The 17,332-nt window shown below is 39.3% G+C and overlaps 1 protein-coding gene across 3 annotated transcripts in view; it reads right to left on the reverse strand.

Annotated features, from left to right (window-relative positions):
- ptprfa (protein tyrosine phosphatase receptor type Fa) overlaps positions 1–17,332 on the reverse strand; it is a 364,603-nt gene that overhangs the window by 202,363 nt on the left and 144,908 nt on the right. For all 3 annotated transcript variants that reach the window (XM_063064557.1, XM_063064555.1, XM_063064556.1), the window contains exons 3-4: positions 16,333–16,478; positions 15,499–15,640 (exon numbers count right to left, since the gene is read on the reverse strand). In XM_063064557.1, the coding sequence (XP_062920627.1) occupies positions 15,499–15,640; positions 16,333–16,478 (288 nt within the window). The remainder of the gene's footprint in view (positions 1–15,498; positions 15,641–16,332; positions 16,479–17,332) is intronic.

The following is a 17,332-nucleotide window of genomic DNA, read 5'->3' on the forward strand; positions in this document are numbered from 1 at the left end:
CAAACAAAGGAGAATCAGTGGATGCTATACACTTGGATTTTCAGGCAGCCTTTGACATGATGCCACACATAAGGCTGCTTAACAAGTTAAGAGCCCATGGTATTACAGGAAAGATACTAGCATGGATAGAGATGGATAGAGGATTGGCTGCCAGTGACTAGTGGTTTCCATAGAGGTCGGTGTTGGGACCGCTTTTTTTTTTACGATATATGTCAATTAAATGGATGACTGGAACATAAAAGCAAGGATGTAACATTGAGGCTTTATAAGGCATTAGAGAGGCCTCACTTGGACTACTGCGAGCAGTTTTAGTCACTTAGCTAAGAAAGGAGGTAACGACCTTGGAGAGAGTTCAGAGGAGGTTCACAGAAATGATTCCAGGAATGAACAGGTTATCTATGAGGAGCATTGCTGGTTCTCAGCCTGTGCTCACTGGAATTTAGAAGAATAAGGTGGGTGTCTCATTGAAACCTATCGAATGTTAAAAGGCCTAGATACAGTGGATATGGACAGTATGTTTCCAATTGTGGGGGAGGCTAGGACCAGAAAGCACAGCCTCAGAATAGAGCTATATCCATTTAAAAGAGAGATAATAAGGAATTTCCTTAGTAAGAGAGTGGTGAATCTGTGGAATTCATTGAACAGGTGGCTGTGGAGGCCAGGCCATTGGGTGAATTAGAGGCGCAGGTTGATATTTTCTTGATTAGTCAGAGCTTGAACAGTTATGGGGAGAAGGTGTTGCCAGGATGAAATGGATCAGCCTTGATGAAATGGTGGAGCAGACTCAATAGGCCGAATGGCCTACTTGTGTTCCTATCTCTTATTTGGTGTGTGTGTCTGTGTGTGTACGCCCCCAGCACATTCTCAGGTTGTGTTGGTTTCTAATGCACATAACGTATTTCACTGTATGTTCCGATGTACGTGTGATAAATAAATGACTGAGTCTGTTTGCTATCTCAAGATGAAAATGTTAATTTAGTTGGTTAATTTGTTGAAGCAGATGCTCTTGCTTTCTACAGACAATTGATAGAAGTGACCTGAACTACTCAAGATAATTATTTATAATCACACACACACTGTACCTAACCTCAGCTACACATATTCATGGTGGTTTACTTAATGAACAAAATGTGGATAGATCTATAAAAATTAATCATTTAAATGCATGAGAATTCAGCAATTCTTAAAACAATAGTATGCTTTCACTGCATTACAACTGCAATTAGTAACTACTTACATCAATGATTTTGTCTGCTCTCTGAGCACATTTGTTGTCGCTTCCTAGCCTAGCTATCCAGCATTGTTTGCTATTTTCAAAGTGACTTGAGAAAAGAGAGGACAGCCAAGCTCTTCTACCTATATGAAGTTCATTCCCACATCCCGGTCTACTGAAGGACTGCAATCTAGTGGGAAAAGTTCATAAAAGATTAACAAAATCTTTAAAAATGTACTCTGGGATTTAAATATTTTCTCAGTCAAGTGTACATTTTTAATGACTGGGCTTAGCGTTTCACACCCATTGTCGTTTGGAACAAGTCAGTTCAAAGGTAGAGTAATCCACATCACCATGGATTGGGAGTCAATTTTAAGCAAGACCAAGTAGTAAGAGTCAATAACCTTCCCTAAAAGACATTAGCAAATTAGATAGGTTTTATAACAATAGCCATTAATGATATTACCTTTTCTAATGTCAGTTTATTTAACTAGCTGAAATATTCACCATATGCTGCATGGGATTTTCATTCATATCCAAAAAATCTTAAATTCAGCCCTTCAGATTATTAACTAAAGTAATACAAACTCCGCACTACAGATCTCTGTGTACGTTGGCAAGTGCATATCACACAATGGTTTTAAATCAAGAATATTTCATGCCCAAATATTACGAGAAAAAAATCCATAGAGTATCAATTCTACTCTTCATTGAGCTAGAGTACATTATAACAAAGTAGGTTAGATCTACTGGAATCTGATTGACTTGACTGCTTTTCATAATGTTTTATGTGAAACATTAATCTCAATATGAAGTCTGGAATTAATATAGAAAAATTGACTTGAATATTACTCAACAAAATCTAGTAACAGTAGAATGAAAGTAATTCATGAATGGAAAGGACTGATACAGTTGCCACCCTGAAATTATTTTCTGCCACAAATGCTGTGAAGAGCCACGTCCGTGATGCCGCATTAACCTCATAGCACAGCTGCTTGTATCTGCAGTTGCAACTTCAGGAGATAAATTTGCAGCTTCTGGACTGGTATGCACATGCAAACCCATATTAAGTCTTGTTGACAAGTAGTACTTTGTTGGAATTCATTAGTTCATTCTAGTAGACATTTCCTGCAATACACAGATTCATTTTATATTGACTTTTCCATGCTAGGCCTTGTCCCTGACATACAATAAGTACTTCCCCTTTTCATTATTTATCACTGAAAAACCCCTTGGACTTTACTGATAAAATACTGGAAGCACATAAAAACAACACAATCCAAATAGCTACAATCCCCAAATGTAGAAACATTCATATTCTGAATTCTGTTAAGCCAATTAATTTCATGTTGCAATAGTTAATTCAAGATCAGAGACTTTCACCCTCAAACCTGCTGGTTTCTGAAATCTATACAGATTTAGTCTGCATCTTTGTGAAAACATTTTATCGGAACGATCTCTTGGATACGTTTTCAAAATTTATGCAACAGCAGGTGCATTGTGTAAACTTGCAAATATTATTTCAAAAGCAACAGTGCACACCTTTAATAGAATAAATATTGCCCTACACGAAAGGTAAACCGGTCACATGGAATTAATTGCATTCAATAGTCTAACTGATAATTATTTCAAAGTCATGAGCGTGATGGTATATTGGGTGGTAACACGCAATATTTTTGAGTGTTATGCCTGTACAGACACGAGTATGGGTGTATTTTTTCTTGCAGTCCTATGTATTTTTACAAAACATCTGAGTCACAACTGTTTTATGTATGACGCACAAGTTTTTACATAAAATGATTGTATCTGTAAATGTGTTTTGCCTACCTGGTTCCAGAGAAATAAATCTTTCTAAATGACTGAAAGGGAACTTGGAAACCAAAGGATGAGGAACCTGTAGCAGCACTAACAACAAACAGAACAAGCCTAATAAAAAAGAAGGAACTTCAGAATTAATATCCATATTGACACTGGGATAAGCGATGAAGAATGTGAGTGCACAGCAGAAGCATTAGTTTGAAAAGTGAATCCATTTCATTTTCTAAAATACTAGAACCAAAACGGACACAGATATTTATAATACTGCAACCAAAATCGTCAATGAATCAAAAAACAGGAGAAAGGACTTAAACCAATTTGGTGAAACGGTATCATAGTAAAAGGTGGAGAAACTCAAGTCAGGCAGCGTCTATGGAGGGAAATAGACCACTGACATGTTGGGTTGAGACCCATCATTGGAATCAGAAAGAAAGAAAGATGTAAAATCATGGGGAAGGGGTGGAGCATGAGCTTGCGGGCATACAATGACACACGGAAAGATTTTGAACCAGAAGATCATTAGATTTCTGAATGAACAATACCTCAGTAGTTTTCCTCTTTTTGCACTCCTTATTTAATTTTTTTAAACTTCAAATTGTGATTGACAGGTTTTATATGTATTGCAACGCACTGCTGCCGCAAAACAACAAATGCTATGACATATGCCAGTGACATTAAACTTCATTATGATTCTATGAGAATTTTCCATTTGTAAGACTGCTAATGTTACCTTAGGAAATTATTTACTTTTTTTCAACCATGTAAACACAAAAGTGCCAAAACATATACAAGAAAATCAATGAAGGATAAAACAAGTAAATCCCCTGCAGTGGCTAAAAGGTGCAGATTAATCAAAGAGAATTAGAAACATCCATTACTGATGAATACAAGAGATCTTTATTTTAAGATTGATGACAACAAAAGATACTTGCCTCTTTTAATGTAACAAACAATAGTGAAATACTGACAATGGAGTTCTATTTGAGCAGCATGAGTAGTTATTTCTATCTCCCAGGCAGTCTACAGATTTTTTTGGATGCCATAGCAACAAAAGAAAAGCAAGGCAAGCTAAAACACTCATACACAACTGAAGAGGCAGTGGTAGGATGGACCTTTAGAAAACAAAACCAGAAGTGAGGTGGGCGGGGGGAGAGAGAGAAGAGTGAGAACTTCAATTTGGGATGAAAGACTTGAATTTACATAGCATCTTCACGTTCTTAAGGTGCCCCAAAGTTCACCACAGCCACTGAAACAGTCACTTTGGAGAATAGATAAAGGTGAATGTAGAAATTTCAAGACATATCTAATGATATAAATGTCCAGGCTGCCGTTAGTGTTGGTCCATTCAAGGGTGTCAACAAAAGTATTCGATAAAATAACTGCTCATGTTCTTTTTATTGACTGAAAAAGACAACGGACATTTCAACTGGAAGAGGGTGCAGTTACAAATGTATTATTCATAGCAACAGTATAAACAACCACACAGATATAGCTCTGAAGAATGTCAATTGCATTCAGTCTCTCCCCAAGAAATGAAGAATAAACTCAATCCTACAGTGCTCCACAATGCAAGTTCTATACCTTTATCTATACTTAATGCAATGACAAGCAACATCTGCCTCCATTTTCATGTTATAAACCAATTTTCAGAACGGAGTCCAGATCCTGGTGTTGAAATTTAACATTTCAAGTTTGGGATTACATTTTTTTTTATTGAATGGGAGTATAAAATATATGAAGGCAATTGCTGGTGAAATTAAGTTATACCTAGTGAATGGCCTGCTCCTATAATACCAAAACATTTAATGGGGGAAGCTTTAATTGTGGAACACAATGCAGCTTGACAAATTTGAAAGGTTTTAGTTAGGTACCTAAATAAAAGTTTGAAAAGGAAACAGGAATAATATATTTATCACATGAATGGTAATTATAAAGCAAGTTAGCAGTGGGTTTTGCCTTTAATTTTAGTCCACGGCGTTCAGCCAAGCAGTAGAGTACACGTCAAAGAGAAAATTCTGGAAGGAATTACAAAGTTAGTTAAAAACTAACATCAAAAGATCTTGCTTAACTTCATTTCTGCTTGCTGTCTAACGCTGTGTCCTCTGGTCCCAGACCCTCCCACCATAGGAAACATCCTCTCCCCGTCCACTCGGTATCAAGGTCTATCATGTATCAGAAGTAATTTGTAGATCAGACAGCAACAGTAGAGTGGAGACTCTTCCTTTTCTCATCAGGCAGAAGATACAAAGGCCTGAAAGCAGGTACTACCAGGCTCAAGGATGAAATGATAAAATGATAAAATGGACTCTTGACTTCACAATCCATCTTTTTACAATAGACAATAGGTGCGGAGTAGGCCATTCAGCCCTTCGAGCCAGCACTGCCATTCACTGTGATCATGGCTGATCATCCACAATCAGTACCCCGTTCCTGCCTTCTCCCCATATCCCTTGACTCCACTATCTTTAAGAGCTCTATCCAACTCTTTCTTGAAAGAATCCAGAGAATTGGCCTCCACTGCCTTCTGAGGCAGAGCATTCCACAGATTCACAACTGTCTGGGTGAAAAAGTTTTTCCTCAACTCCGTTCTAAATGGCCTACCCCTTATTCTCAGACTGTGGCCTCTGGTTCTGGACTCCTCCAACATCGGGCACATGTTTCCTGTCTCTAGTGTGTCCAATCCCTTAATAATCTTATATGTTTCAATCAGATCCCCTCCCATCCTTCTAAATTCCAGTGTATACAAGCCCAGTTGCTCCAATCTTTCAACATATGACAGTCCCGCCATCCCAGGAATTAACCTCGTGAACCGATGCTGCACTCCCTCAATAGCAAGAATGTCCTTCCTCAAATTTGGAGACCAAAACTGCACACAATACTCCAGGTGTGGTCTCACCAGGGCCCTGTACAACTGCAGGAGGACCTCTTTGCTCCCATACTCAACTTCCCTAGTTATGAGGGCCAACATGCCATTAACTTTCTTCACTGCCTGCTGTATCTGCATGCTTACTTTCAGTGACTGATGAACACGGACACCTAGATCTCGTTGTACTTCCCCTTTTCCTAACTTGACACCATTCAGATAGTAATCTGCCTTCCTGTTCTTGCAACCAAAATGGATAACCTCACATTTATCCACATTAAACTGCATCTGCCCACTCCCCCAACCTGTCCAAGTCACCCTGCATTCTCATAACATCCTCCTTACATTTCACACTGCCACCCAGCTTTGTGTCACCTGCAAATTTGCTAATGTCACTTTTAATCCCTTCATCTAAATCATTCATGTATATTGTAAATAGCTGCGGTCCCAGCACCGAGCCTTGCGGTACCCCACTAGTCACTGCCTGCCATTCTGAAAGGGACCCGTTAATCCCTACTCTTTTCCTGTCTGCCAACTAATTTTCTATCTTTGTCAGTACCCTATCCCCAATACCATGTTCTCCAATTTTGTCCACTAATCTCCTATGTGGGACCGTATGAAAGGTTTTCTGAAAGTCCAGGTACACTACATCCACTGGCTCTCCCTTGTCCATTTTCAGAGTTACATCCTCAAAAAATTCCAGAAGATTAATCAAGCATGATTTCCCCTTCATAAATCCAAGCCGACTCAGACCAATCCTGTTACTGCTATCCAAATGTGCCACTAATTCATCTTTTATAATTGACTCCAGCATCTTCCCCACCGCTGATGTCAGTCTTGCACCTTGCTGCCTATCTGCACTGCACTTTCTCTATAGCTGTTTTATTTTATTCTGTTATTGTTTTATCTTATACTACCTCAATGCACTGTGTAATGAATTGATCTTTATGATCAATACGATCATAAGATATAGGAGCAGAATTGGGCCATTTAGCCCATTGAGTCTGCTCTGCCATCCCCTCATCTCTGATCCATTTTTCCCCTAAGCCCCAATCTTCTGCCTCCCACACCCTCCACCCTGTGTCCCTTCATGCCCTGACCCATCAAGAATCTATATATACATAAATACCTGGCCCCCACAGCTGCCTATGGGAACAAATTCCACAGATTCACCATTCTCTGGCTCAAAAAATCCCCCCTTGTCTCCTTTATAAAAGGATGCCCTCTAATCTGAGGCTGTCCCCTCTGGTCCTTGACTCTCCCACCATAGGAAACATCCTCCCCACATCCATTCTATCAAGGCCTTTCATCGCTCCATAGGTTTCAAACAGGTCACTCCTCATTCTTCATATGACAAGCTGTTTAATCCGGGAATCATTTTCGTGAACCTTCTTTGAACCCTGTCAAGTGCCAACACAACCTTTTCACTGTACCTGGATAAATGTGACAATAATAATAATTCCTCTGGAAAATTAATGCTGCATTATAGTGCGTGCTTAGAATTTCTCCTCCCACTCCAGGTGTGGTCTGACATGTCTTTTTTCCCCCTCCAGACATAAAGGAGAGAATTTCAATTGCCTTTTTAATTATTCTCTGTGCCACCCCAGTCATGACTTATGACTTATGCACATGATTTTTTTTTAGGAACTTCATTGCTTCAAATTTTTATCCACTATGTTCTACTTTTATGGTTAAAAACTCAACAATAAAAATGGAAGAAAATAACAAAACACAAGCAGGAGTAGGCACAGTGAGAAAATGTGCAGCTCTCAAGTTGTACAGAAGGGGGAAAGGAGGGGAGAACAAAGGCTATGTCTGTAATGCAGTCAAGACCAAGAGAGACTGAAGCAAGTGTCAACTTTTACAGCTACAACAGGGTGGTGAAGGCTCGTTGACTGCACCAAATCCTTTTCAAAGTTAAGCAGATGGGAGATGAATGATGAAAGTTGAGAGAAAAAGGGCTATAACGGTGAGATACAGTGTACAGGATCCAGTGGGATTTTAAAATAAAGGAGAACACTGGAAATAAATTCAGCTAGCATGTGTGGACAGTAAAATAAACTGAGTTAACATTATAGGTCAATATCAACTGACATGAATTGCTTTAATGATACTTCCTGAGATTAGTATTCATCCATACCAACTTCCCTAAAACAATGAAACTGAGAAAAAGGAATACTCAAATATAAGCTAAGAGTGTCACCTATTACAGCCATGTTTCTAATATTTGTCTTACTTTTTCATTAAACCACAATTCTAGTCATTTAATGACTTCACAGAAAGCCATATGTCCAAGTCTGAAGTTGCATCAAATGGAATAAACAAGCATGGAAACACCAAATTAGTAAGATTTATTACTCGTTTAAGAAAACACACAAATCATGTTGAATCTCTGGAGCTCTCTGCTCAGAGGTGGGCCGGGGGATTGTGGTGAGTGGCAGGGAGGCTAAATTTCTGGAAATAAGATAGGGAAGTACATCAGCTATGATCATAATGAGAGGCTAAGTGACTTATTCTTTCTTGCCTTCTTGGAATTCAATATTCATTTTCAACTTTAACCAAAAAAAAAGGATGGAATGGAGTTGATGAAAATCTAGAGACAATGAAGCCCAAAATTACTTTGGAATTCATGATCATAGATCATCAAAATGCTTAAAATAGTACAACGAATAATTAAAATTACTATTGAAACACTTAGTTTGCCAGTGCCTTGAAAAAGTATCCAGTACCCACAACAATTTTCACAGTTCACTGTCTCATTTTCTAAATTCAAAAATATTTTGAAGTAGGATTTTTTGAGCTAATTCACAAAACACTGTGCACCATGTCAAGTCAAAAGAAAAATATCCAACACCTATCAACAAATTACTAAAAATTTAAAACAAAAATTGTGAGGCTTAAAAAGAATTCATCCTCTTTGTAATTTCCTCAGGTGCAATACACTGGTATTCCCTTACCAACTCACCAAATTTGTTGATGTAGAAAATTGAAGGATCACCTGTTTCCAATGAGTTGATAAGAATAAATCACCCTCTCTCTGAGTTCCAACAGTGCGGTAGATTTTCAACAGACCAAACCAAGATGAAGACAAAAGAGCATTCAAGACTGGTCAGGGAAATGATAATAGAGAAGCACAAATCTAGGGAAGGGCACAAGACCACCTCATAGGCATTGAACATACCTCAGAGTTCAAAGCAGTTCACTGGGAAAAAATATGAAACCACAGCCACACTGTCTAGGTTAGGCCACCTCTCTACACTTAGTCTCCAGAGAAGAATGGCACTTTTAAAAGAGGCCACTGTGATGCCAACAGTCATTCTTATGAGCTGCAGAAGTCAGTCGCTACAACTGGCGATAAAGTTCATGGCTCCACAATCTCCAAGGCCTTGCACAAAGAGTATTTTTTTAATTAAATACAATCATGAACAATAGCCAGATCAGAAATGCTGATCAAGTCAACTAGTTCAATCAGATGGTTCACTGCTGCTCAGTGATAGAACACAAAAAAATCCTATGTACAATTAAGAAACATTTAAGAATAGTAGAAATACTGGAGTCATGATGATCATGATGAAGTCTGCTGGCGAGAGACATTTATACACGTGCTGTCCTCCATAATATAAAAAGATTATGGATAAAGGATAAAGTTGCAGGGTGACAAAACGTGGCAGGAGCACTTGGAATTGAAAACTAATCCCTACTGGGAGAAAACAGCACCTGTTCTTTCCGCACTGTTCTCCAGCAGTTTAAGGAATAAGTCCAGTATGTATGGAAGAGTGGCAAGGAAGAATCCCTGGCAAAAAAAATACATCCTTGCCCATAAAGACTTTGCAAAGCATCACTTAGAAGATACTCTGAAGATGTGGAAGGAGATCTAGAGGTCGGATGAGAGTAAAGTGTAAATTTTTGGCCTGAACACAAAACGCTATGTGGCGTAAATACAATACGAGGGGTGATTGATAACTTCGTGGCCTAAGGTAGAAGGAGTCAATTTCAGAAAACCTAGCACATTTATTTTTCAACATAGTTCCCTCCCACATGTACACACTTAGTCCAGCGGTCGTGGAGCATATGATCCCTTCTTTGTAGAAGTGGTTCACAGTAGGGTTGATTGATAATTTCGTGGCCTAAGGTAGAAGAAGATGAGTTATACAGCTCTTGTTACATGCACGTGCAGCTCAACTCCTTGAATGAAAATGCAGAAAGTTTGAAGTTTCTCCTCATTTCCTTCTACTTTAGGTCACAAACTTATCAATCACCCTTGTTGTGGTCCACTTTCTGGAGTTCCAAGACGCCGACTTCTACAAAGAAGAGATCCGTATGCTCCACGACCGCTGGACTAAGTGTGTAAATGTAGGAAAAATAAATGTGCGAGGTTTTCTCAGATCGACTCCTTCTACCTTAGGCCATGAACTTATCAATGACCCCTCGTACTATGCATCTACCAGGTAACATCATCCCTGCTGTAAAGTATGGTGGAGGAAGCATCAAGCTATGGGGATGGTTATCAGCAACAGGGACTGGCTATTTGGTCAGGATTGATGGGAAGGTGAATGCTGCTAGATAGTGAGAGATTCCGGATAAAAATCTGCTAGCGTCCCCCAGAAACCTTAAACGGGGGAGAAAGTTTTCTTTCAGTAGGACAACTACCCAAAATACACTGCTACAGCAATCATGGATTGGTTTCAGATGAAGAAAACTGATGTCCTTGAGTGGCTAGTCAGAGTCCTGACCATAACCCAATCGAACACCTCTGGCACCACCACTCCCCAACTATTTTGCAAGGAAGCGTCTTCAAATTGTGCTAAGCTAATAGGGACTTATCCAAAAAGACTCTGGCTGTAATAGCTGTGAGAGGTGGTTCAATCAAGTGCTGAGCAAAGGGAGATGAAAATACTGATATGTCAGTTTTTGAATTTTAGCTTTTCACACTTTACAACTTTCCCTTTTTGGGGGCTCTACTGTGGGGGGGGGGAGAGAAAGGAGCATGTGATTCATAAATAAAAATTTCCAGTTGTAATATTAATGTATTGTGCCTATTAAAAGTATTCACCCTCTTCCCTTGGAAGTTCTCATGTCTTATTGTTTTACAACATTGAATGACAGTGCATTTAATTAGGTGTTTTTGATACTGATCAATAGAAAAAGACTCTTTCGTGTCAAAGTGAAAACAATTTCTACAAAGTGATCTAAATTAATTACAAATATATTAAAAAATACAAAATGATTGTTTGCATAGGTATTCACCCCCTTCCAGTCAGTATTTAGTAGATCCACCTTTGGTGGCAATTACAGCCTTCAGTCTGTGTGGATAGTTGTCTGTCAGCTTTGATCATCTGGACACTGCAATTCTTCCCCATTCTTTACAAAACCACTCAAGCTCTGTCAGATTGCATGGGGATCATGAGGGAACACCCATTTTCAAGTCCAGTCACAAATTCTCAATTGGATTGAGGTCTGGACTCTAACTTGGCCACTCCAAGACATTAACTTTGTTGTTTTTAAGCCATTCCTCTGTAGCTTTGGCTTCATGCTTGGGGTCATTGTCTTGCTGGTGAACAAATCTTCTCCCAAGTCACAGTTCTCTTGCAAACATCTCCAGGTTTGCCTCCAGTATTTCCTTGTATTTTGCTGCATTCATTTTACCCTCTGCCTTCCAGGGCCTGCTGCAGTGAAGCATCCCCACAGCATGACGCATACACCACCATGGTTCACGGTAGAGATGATGTGTTTTTAATGTTGTGTGGTGTTTGGCTTACAGAAAACATAGCGTTTAGTCTGATCACCAAAAAGCTCAATTTTGGTTTCATCAGACCACAGAACCTTCTTCCAGCTGACTTCAGAGTCTCCGACATGCCTTCTGGCAAACTCTAGCTGTGATTTCATGTGAGTTTTTCTTCCCCACAGTGGCTTTCTCTTTGTCACTGTCCCAGAAAGCTGTGACTGGTGAAGCACCCAGGCAACAGTTTTTGTATGCACAGTCTCTCCCATCTCAGCCACTGAAGCTTGTAACTCCTCCAGAGTTGCCACAGGTCTCTTGGTGGCCACCCTCACTTGTCTCCTTCTTGCAAGGTCACTCAGTTTTTGAGGATGGGCTGCTGTAGGCAGATTTATAGCTGTGCCATATTCTTTCCATTTCCTGATGATTGACTTAACTGTACTCCAAGGGATATTCAGTGACCTGGAAATTTCCTTATATCCATCTCCTGACTTGTGCTTTTCAATAATCTTTTCAAAAAGTTGCCTGGGCTGTTCTTTTAAAAACGCAAACATGAGGAAATCTGCAGATGCTGGAAATTCAAGCAACACACACAAAATGCTCGTGGAACGCAGCAGGCCAGGCAGCATTTATTGGAAGAGGTACACTCCACGTTTCGGGCCAAGACCCTTCGTCAGGACTAACTGAAAGAAGAGATAGTAAGAGATTTGAAAGTGGGAGGGGGAGGGGGAGAGGGAGATCCGAAATGATAGGAGAAGGCAGGAGGGGGAGGGATGGAGCTAAGAGCTGGAAAGTTGATTGGCAAAAGGGATACAAGGCTGGAGAAGGGAGAGGATCATGGGACAGGAAGCCTAAGGCCTCCTCTACTTTCAAGATGAAGCCACACTCAGGTTGGAGGAACACCACCTAATATTCCATCTGGGTAGCCTCCAGTCTGATGGCATGGACACTGACTTCTCGAACTTCCGTTAATGCCCCTCCTCCCCTTCTTACCGGATCCCTTATTCATTCATTCATTTATTTATTTATTATTTTCCCCTTTTTTTCTCTCTCTTTTTTCTCCCTCTGTCCCTCTTACTATAACTCCTTGCCTGCTCTCCATCTTCCTCCGGGCTCCACCCCCCCCCACTTTCTTTCCCCCTAAGCTTCCCGTCCCATGATCCTCTCCCTTCTCCAGCCTTGTATCGCTTTTGCCAATCAACTTTCCAGCTCTTAGCTCCATCCCTCCCTCTCCTGTTTTCTCCTATCATTTTCGATCTCCCCCTCCCCCTCTCAAATCTCTTATTATCTCTTCTTTCAGTTAGTCTTGACGAAGGGTCTTGGCTCGAAATATCGACTGTACCTCTTCCAATAGATGCTGCCTGGCCTGCAGAGTTCCACCAGCATTTTGTGTGGGGTGTTCTTTTGTCTCCATGGTGTAGTTTTTGCCAGGATATTGACTGAGTAGCTGTTGGGCCTTCCTGATACAGGTGTATTTTTACTACAATCAATTGAAACACCTTGACTGCTCACGGGTGATCTCCATTTACCGAATTGTGTGACTTCGGAAACCAATTGGCTGCACCAGTGATGATCTGGTGTGTCATATTAAAGGGAGTAAATACTTATGCAATCAATTATTTAGTTGTTATTATTTGTAAATATTTTAGGTCAGTTTGTAGAGATCTGTTTTCACTTTGACACAAAAATAGCCAAATTAAATCCACTGTGATTCAATGTTGTAAAATAATTCAAAGTTTTCATGTTTTAATAGGCACTGTATGTGAACAAAGCAGAGATAGTGAACAAAAATAAGCAATGACCTTGCCAGACCACACAGAGTACAAGCAGCTCAATGGACTGCAACATTGTTTTACCAGAATGATACCCAAATTCAAGGAGATTAATTATAAATCAAGATTACAGAGAATCTCTGGACTGTTGAATGTTAGTTGTTAATTTGCTTGAACCTTTCAAGCTATAATAAAAACTAGAGTGCAAGGAAAGAGAAACCCCACTGTTTTACAGTATGTGCAATTAGAGAATTATGGCCAAAATTGGACAAGGAAAAAAAATGGATGCATTTCTTTAAACATTAGGTTGTAAATATTTGGAATTCTCTACTGTGAAGGGTTCTGGAAGCATGAATATATCCATTACTTCAGGGGTCCCCAACCTTTTGTGCACCACGGACCGGTTTAATATTGACAATATTCTTGCAGACCAGCCGACCTGGGGCGGTGGGGGGGTGTTCAAGTAAGGTTAAACTCACCTCAACATGTCTTTTACAGTTAGGGTTGCCAATTTTCTCACTCCCAAATAAGGGACAAATGTCAAATCCTGGGACATTTGTGTTTACTCCATAAAGACTACCATGACCATGAAGCCTTGCGTGGTCACCTGTATGCACATGCATGACGTGCGCATGCGTGTATGTGCCGATTCTTTTCCCACAAATCGGTTTTAGCTTAATCTTCCCGACTATACAGTACATACATTATTTCTACTTTATATAGGCTGTGTATTTATCATATCATTCCTGCTCTTACCATATGTTAGTGTTATTTTAGGTTTTGTGTGTTATTTGGTATGATTTGGTAGGTTATTTTTTGGCTCAAAACTTTTTCGCATATAAATTAATGGTAATTGCTTCTTCGCTTTACGCCATTTCGGCACGAAAGGTTTCATAGGAACGCTCTACCTTAGCGGGGGAAATACGAGACAGTTGGCAACCCTATGTTCAAGTTTAACAATGCAGGACAGGGAATGAGGAAAGGTGCAGCTGACTCATATCGTTTCCTCGTGGCCCGGTAGCACATGCTTTGCGGCCCAGTGGTTGGGGACCTCTGCATTACTTGACCATTAGATTTTTGGATTACAAGTGAGTGTAGGGAATAGGTCAAAAAGGATGAGGAAGATGAAAGTCATTATCTCACTGATTTTCTGAGTTTCCTCTGCAAGTTTCAGGACCAATTCCTCCTACTTTTCTTACGCTACGTTCCAGGAAAAAAAATGTACTTCGTAGATGTGTAATAGTCAGAAACTTTCTACCAGAAATATTAATTGATGAATGCTCATCCCTCAATTTTAAATCTGAAAATGACAGATTATTTTCAAATAAAGGTATTAGGAATTTAATAAGTACAGCTGTACAAAATTAGGTCTCAGTGATAGAACTCATAAATATAAATTCAAGGTGAAAGAGGTACAAAATCCTACTTCACTTATTCTGTTTTCCTTCCTCTGATGTCGTGGACTCTTAATTATACTGACATCATTTCAAGCACCTTTGCAGTGTGTTCTTCAAGCTAGAATTGCAAGTAATTCTCCAAGCTGCTGTTTTTTCCTTGTCTTCCATCCCTGTAGCTTCATATTCAATGAAGTAACATCCTCCTTTACTAGCAGAGTCAAACATGTTTCTTGTCCAATTCATTTTAGCATTCCAAAGGTATCACTGCTTTTTCAACTCCCCTTTGTATCTTTGTCCCTTCTTTAATCACCTCAATACCTGGTCTTACCTTTCTTAAGAACTAACATGTTCACTGCACAAGTCTTTTCCTGTCCTATCTTCCCACTATTCCAAATTCTCAGATATAATTGCTCAAGACTATTTTTCAATAGAAGTTTATGAAGAAGAAATGAAGATTATTTGTAACATTCAGCACAGAAATTAGAGCATATAAATCTTCGTTATTTTCCATTGTTTTCATTATAATTCCTGTTCTTAAAAGCTCCTGTATTTTTTTTCTTATAACACAGAATTTTTTAAAAAATCACTAAATATGCACATCCCTTTATAGGTTGACAACTATACTCACCAACACATTGACTGATACCAAAATAAGATTTGATATTGCATCTATTAACAAAGTGCTACATAAAAGGAGAAAAAAACAAGTTGATTACCTGATAGCACTGTTAACTTGGCACTTGTTGTTATCTCCCCAATACTATTTGTAGCTGTACATTCATAAATTGCTTCATCTCGTGGTGCCCTTAATGGTTGAATTCTTAGCACTGAACCAGTGCCATCATCGAATTCTATAACCTGAAAAATCAATTAAAGAAGATATAATTGAATGCTGAAGTTATGGAAGAGGTAAAGAATGAGAGTCCTAAAGATTTTTCTCCACTATTAATAATTCTTCACAACACCAAGTAATCAGCAAAGATCGGCTTATTTGCTTTGTATGAGGAGCTACTCAGCAAATATTTCTCTCGGTCATTACACAAAGCTATAAAAGTTAGTTTCTCCCATTAGTGGATATACAGTTCTATAAAGGACAACTGGGAAAGGTGGTGTTCAATACAATACTGTGCCATAAGGAACTGAGAGTGCCTGACTTTACCAGCATCAGCCACAGCTCAGGTATCAATGAGATATAAAACTTAAAAGTATTAATTAGGTAAAAGGCAGTTTTCAAATTAATTGCTCTACAAGCAGTCCCAAGTTATGTAATTTCTCAATAAACCAGAACATGCATTTTCTATAATAACCATTCTCGTATCACTTCATATACTCTTCCCATAATTCTTTGACCTCATTGAATAATCAGCCTAACATCATCTATAATTGGACTACATACCGTACCCAGTCATTAATAGTGAAAAAACATTATTACTAATATAAAATTGAAAATGCTTTAAAATGTATGGGAGAATTTGTGTAAAATTAGATTTCTGGAAATCAGGTCATTCATAACCCAGGGAGCCTCTGTACTTGAATTGTAAATTTTTTACCTCAAAGCGCTGGGAACTGACTTTCTTCCCTTTCTTCATCCACGTGATACGTGGTTTAGGCTCTGCCGCAGCTTGGCACACAAATGAAGCCACTCCTCCAGATATTCCAATCTGATCCACAGGGATTCGGGTAAAAGTTGGCATACCTGCAAAATGTCAAGGTGTTGCAGATTAGTTCAACAACCTAAATTTCACTTTCAAACATGCAAAGTTTAAATGCAATTAAATCTTGCGGAATTAGAATGACCATGGATAGTGTATTCGGTGATGGGCAGGAGGCAAAGAGTATAAATAAAGGGCACCTTCCTGACTGGCTTGCCAGTGATTTACTCGGTGTTCCACAGGGGTTGGTGTTGGGGCCACTTCTTTTTAGGTTGTACATCAATGATTTGGATGTCAGAATTGATGACTTTGTGACCAGGTCTGTGGACTATACGAAGATAGGTGGATAGGCTGAGAAACCAGAGAGGCTGCAGAAGTACTTAAACGGATTAGGAGAATGGGCAAAGTGGTAGATGAAATACCGTGCGAGGAAGTATACAGTCATGCACTTTGATAGAAGGAATAAACGCACAGACCATTTTCTAAATGAGGGAAAATTCAAAACTCTAAGGTACAAAAGGACTTGGGAGTCCTCGTGTAGTATTCCTTAAAGTTTAATTTGCAGGTTAAGTTGATGGTGAGGAAGACAAATGAAATGTTAGCATTCATTTTGAGAGGAGTAGAATATATACAGCAATGTTGAGACCTTATAAGGCACTGGTGAGGCCTCACTTATATTGGGAGTATTGTGGGTAGTGTTGGGCCCCTTTCTTATAAAAGGATGTGCTGACATTTCAGAGGGAGCAGAGGAGGTTCACGAGAATGATTCCGCAAATGAAATACTGATTGTATGAGGAGCAATTTTTTTTCTTTTCTTCATTTTTCTTTTTTTTTAAAAAACACTGCTTGGGGAGAAGGGCCTGCACTGCGCAGGCGCGTGACGTAGCGCGCCAAGGTT

This window comes from Mobula hypostoma, chromosome 12, assembly GCF_963921235.1.
Source record: "Mobula hypostoma chromosome 12, sMobHyp1.1, whole genome shotgun sequence".
NCBI classification, from domain to species: Eukaryota; Metazoa; Chordata; class Chondrichthyes; order Myliobatiformes; family Myliobatidae; genus Mobula; species Mobula hypostoma.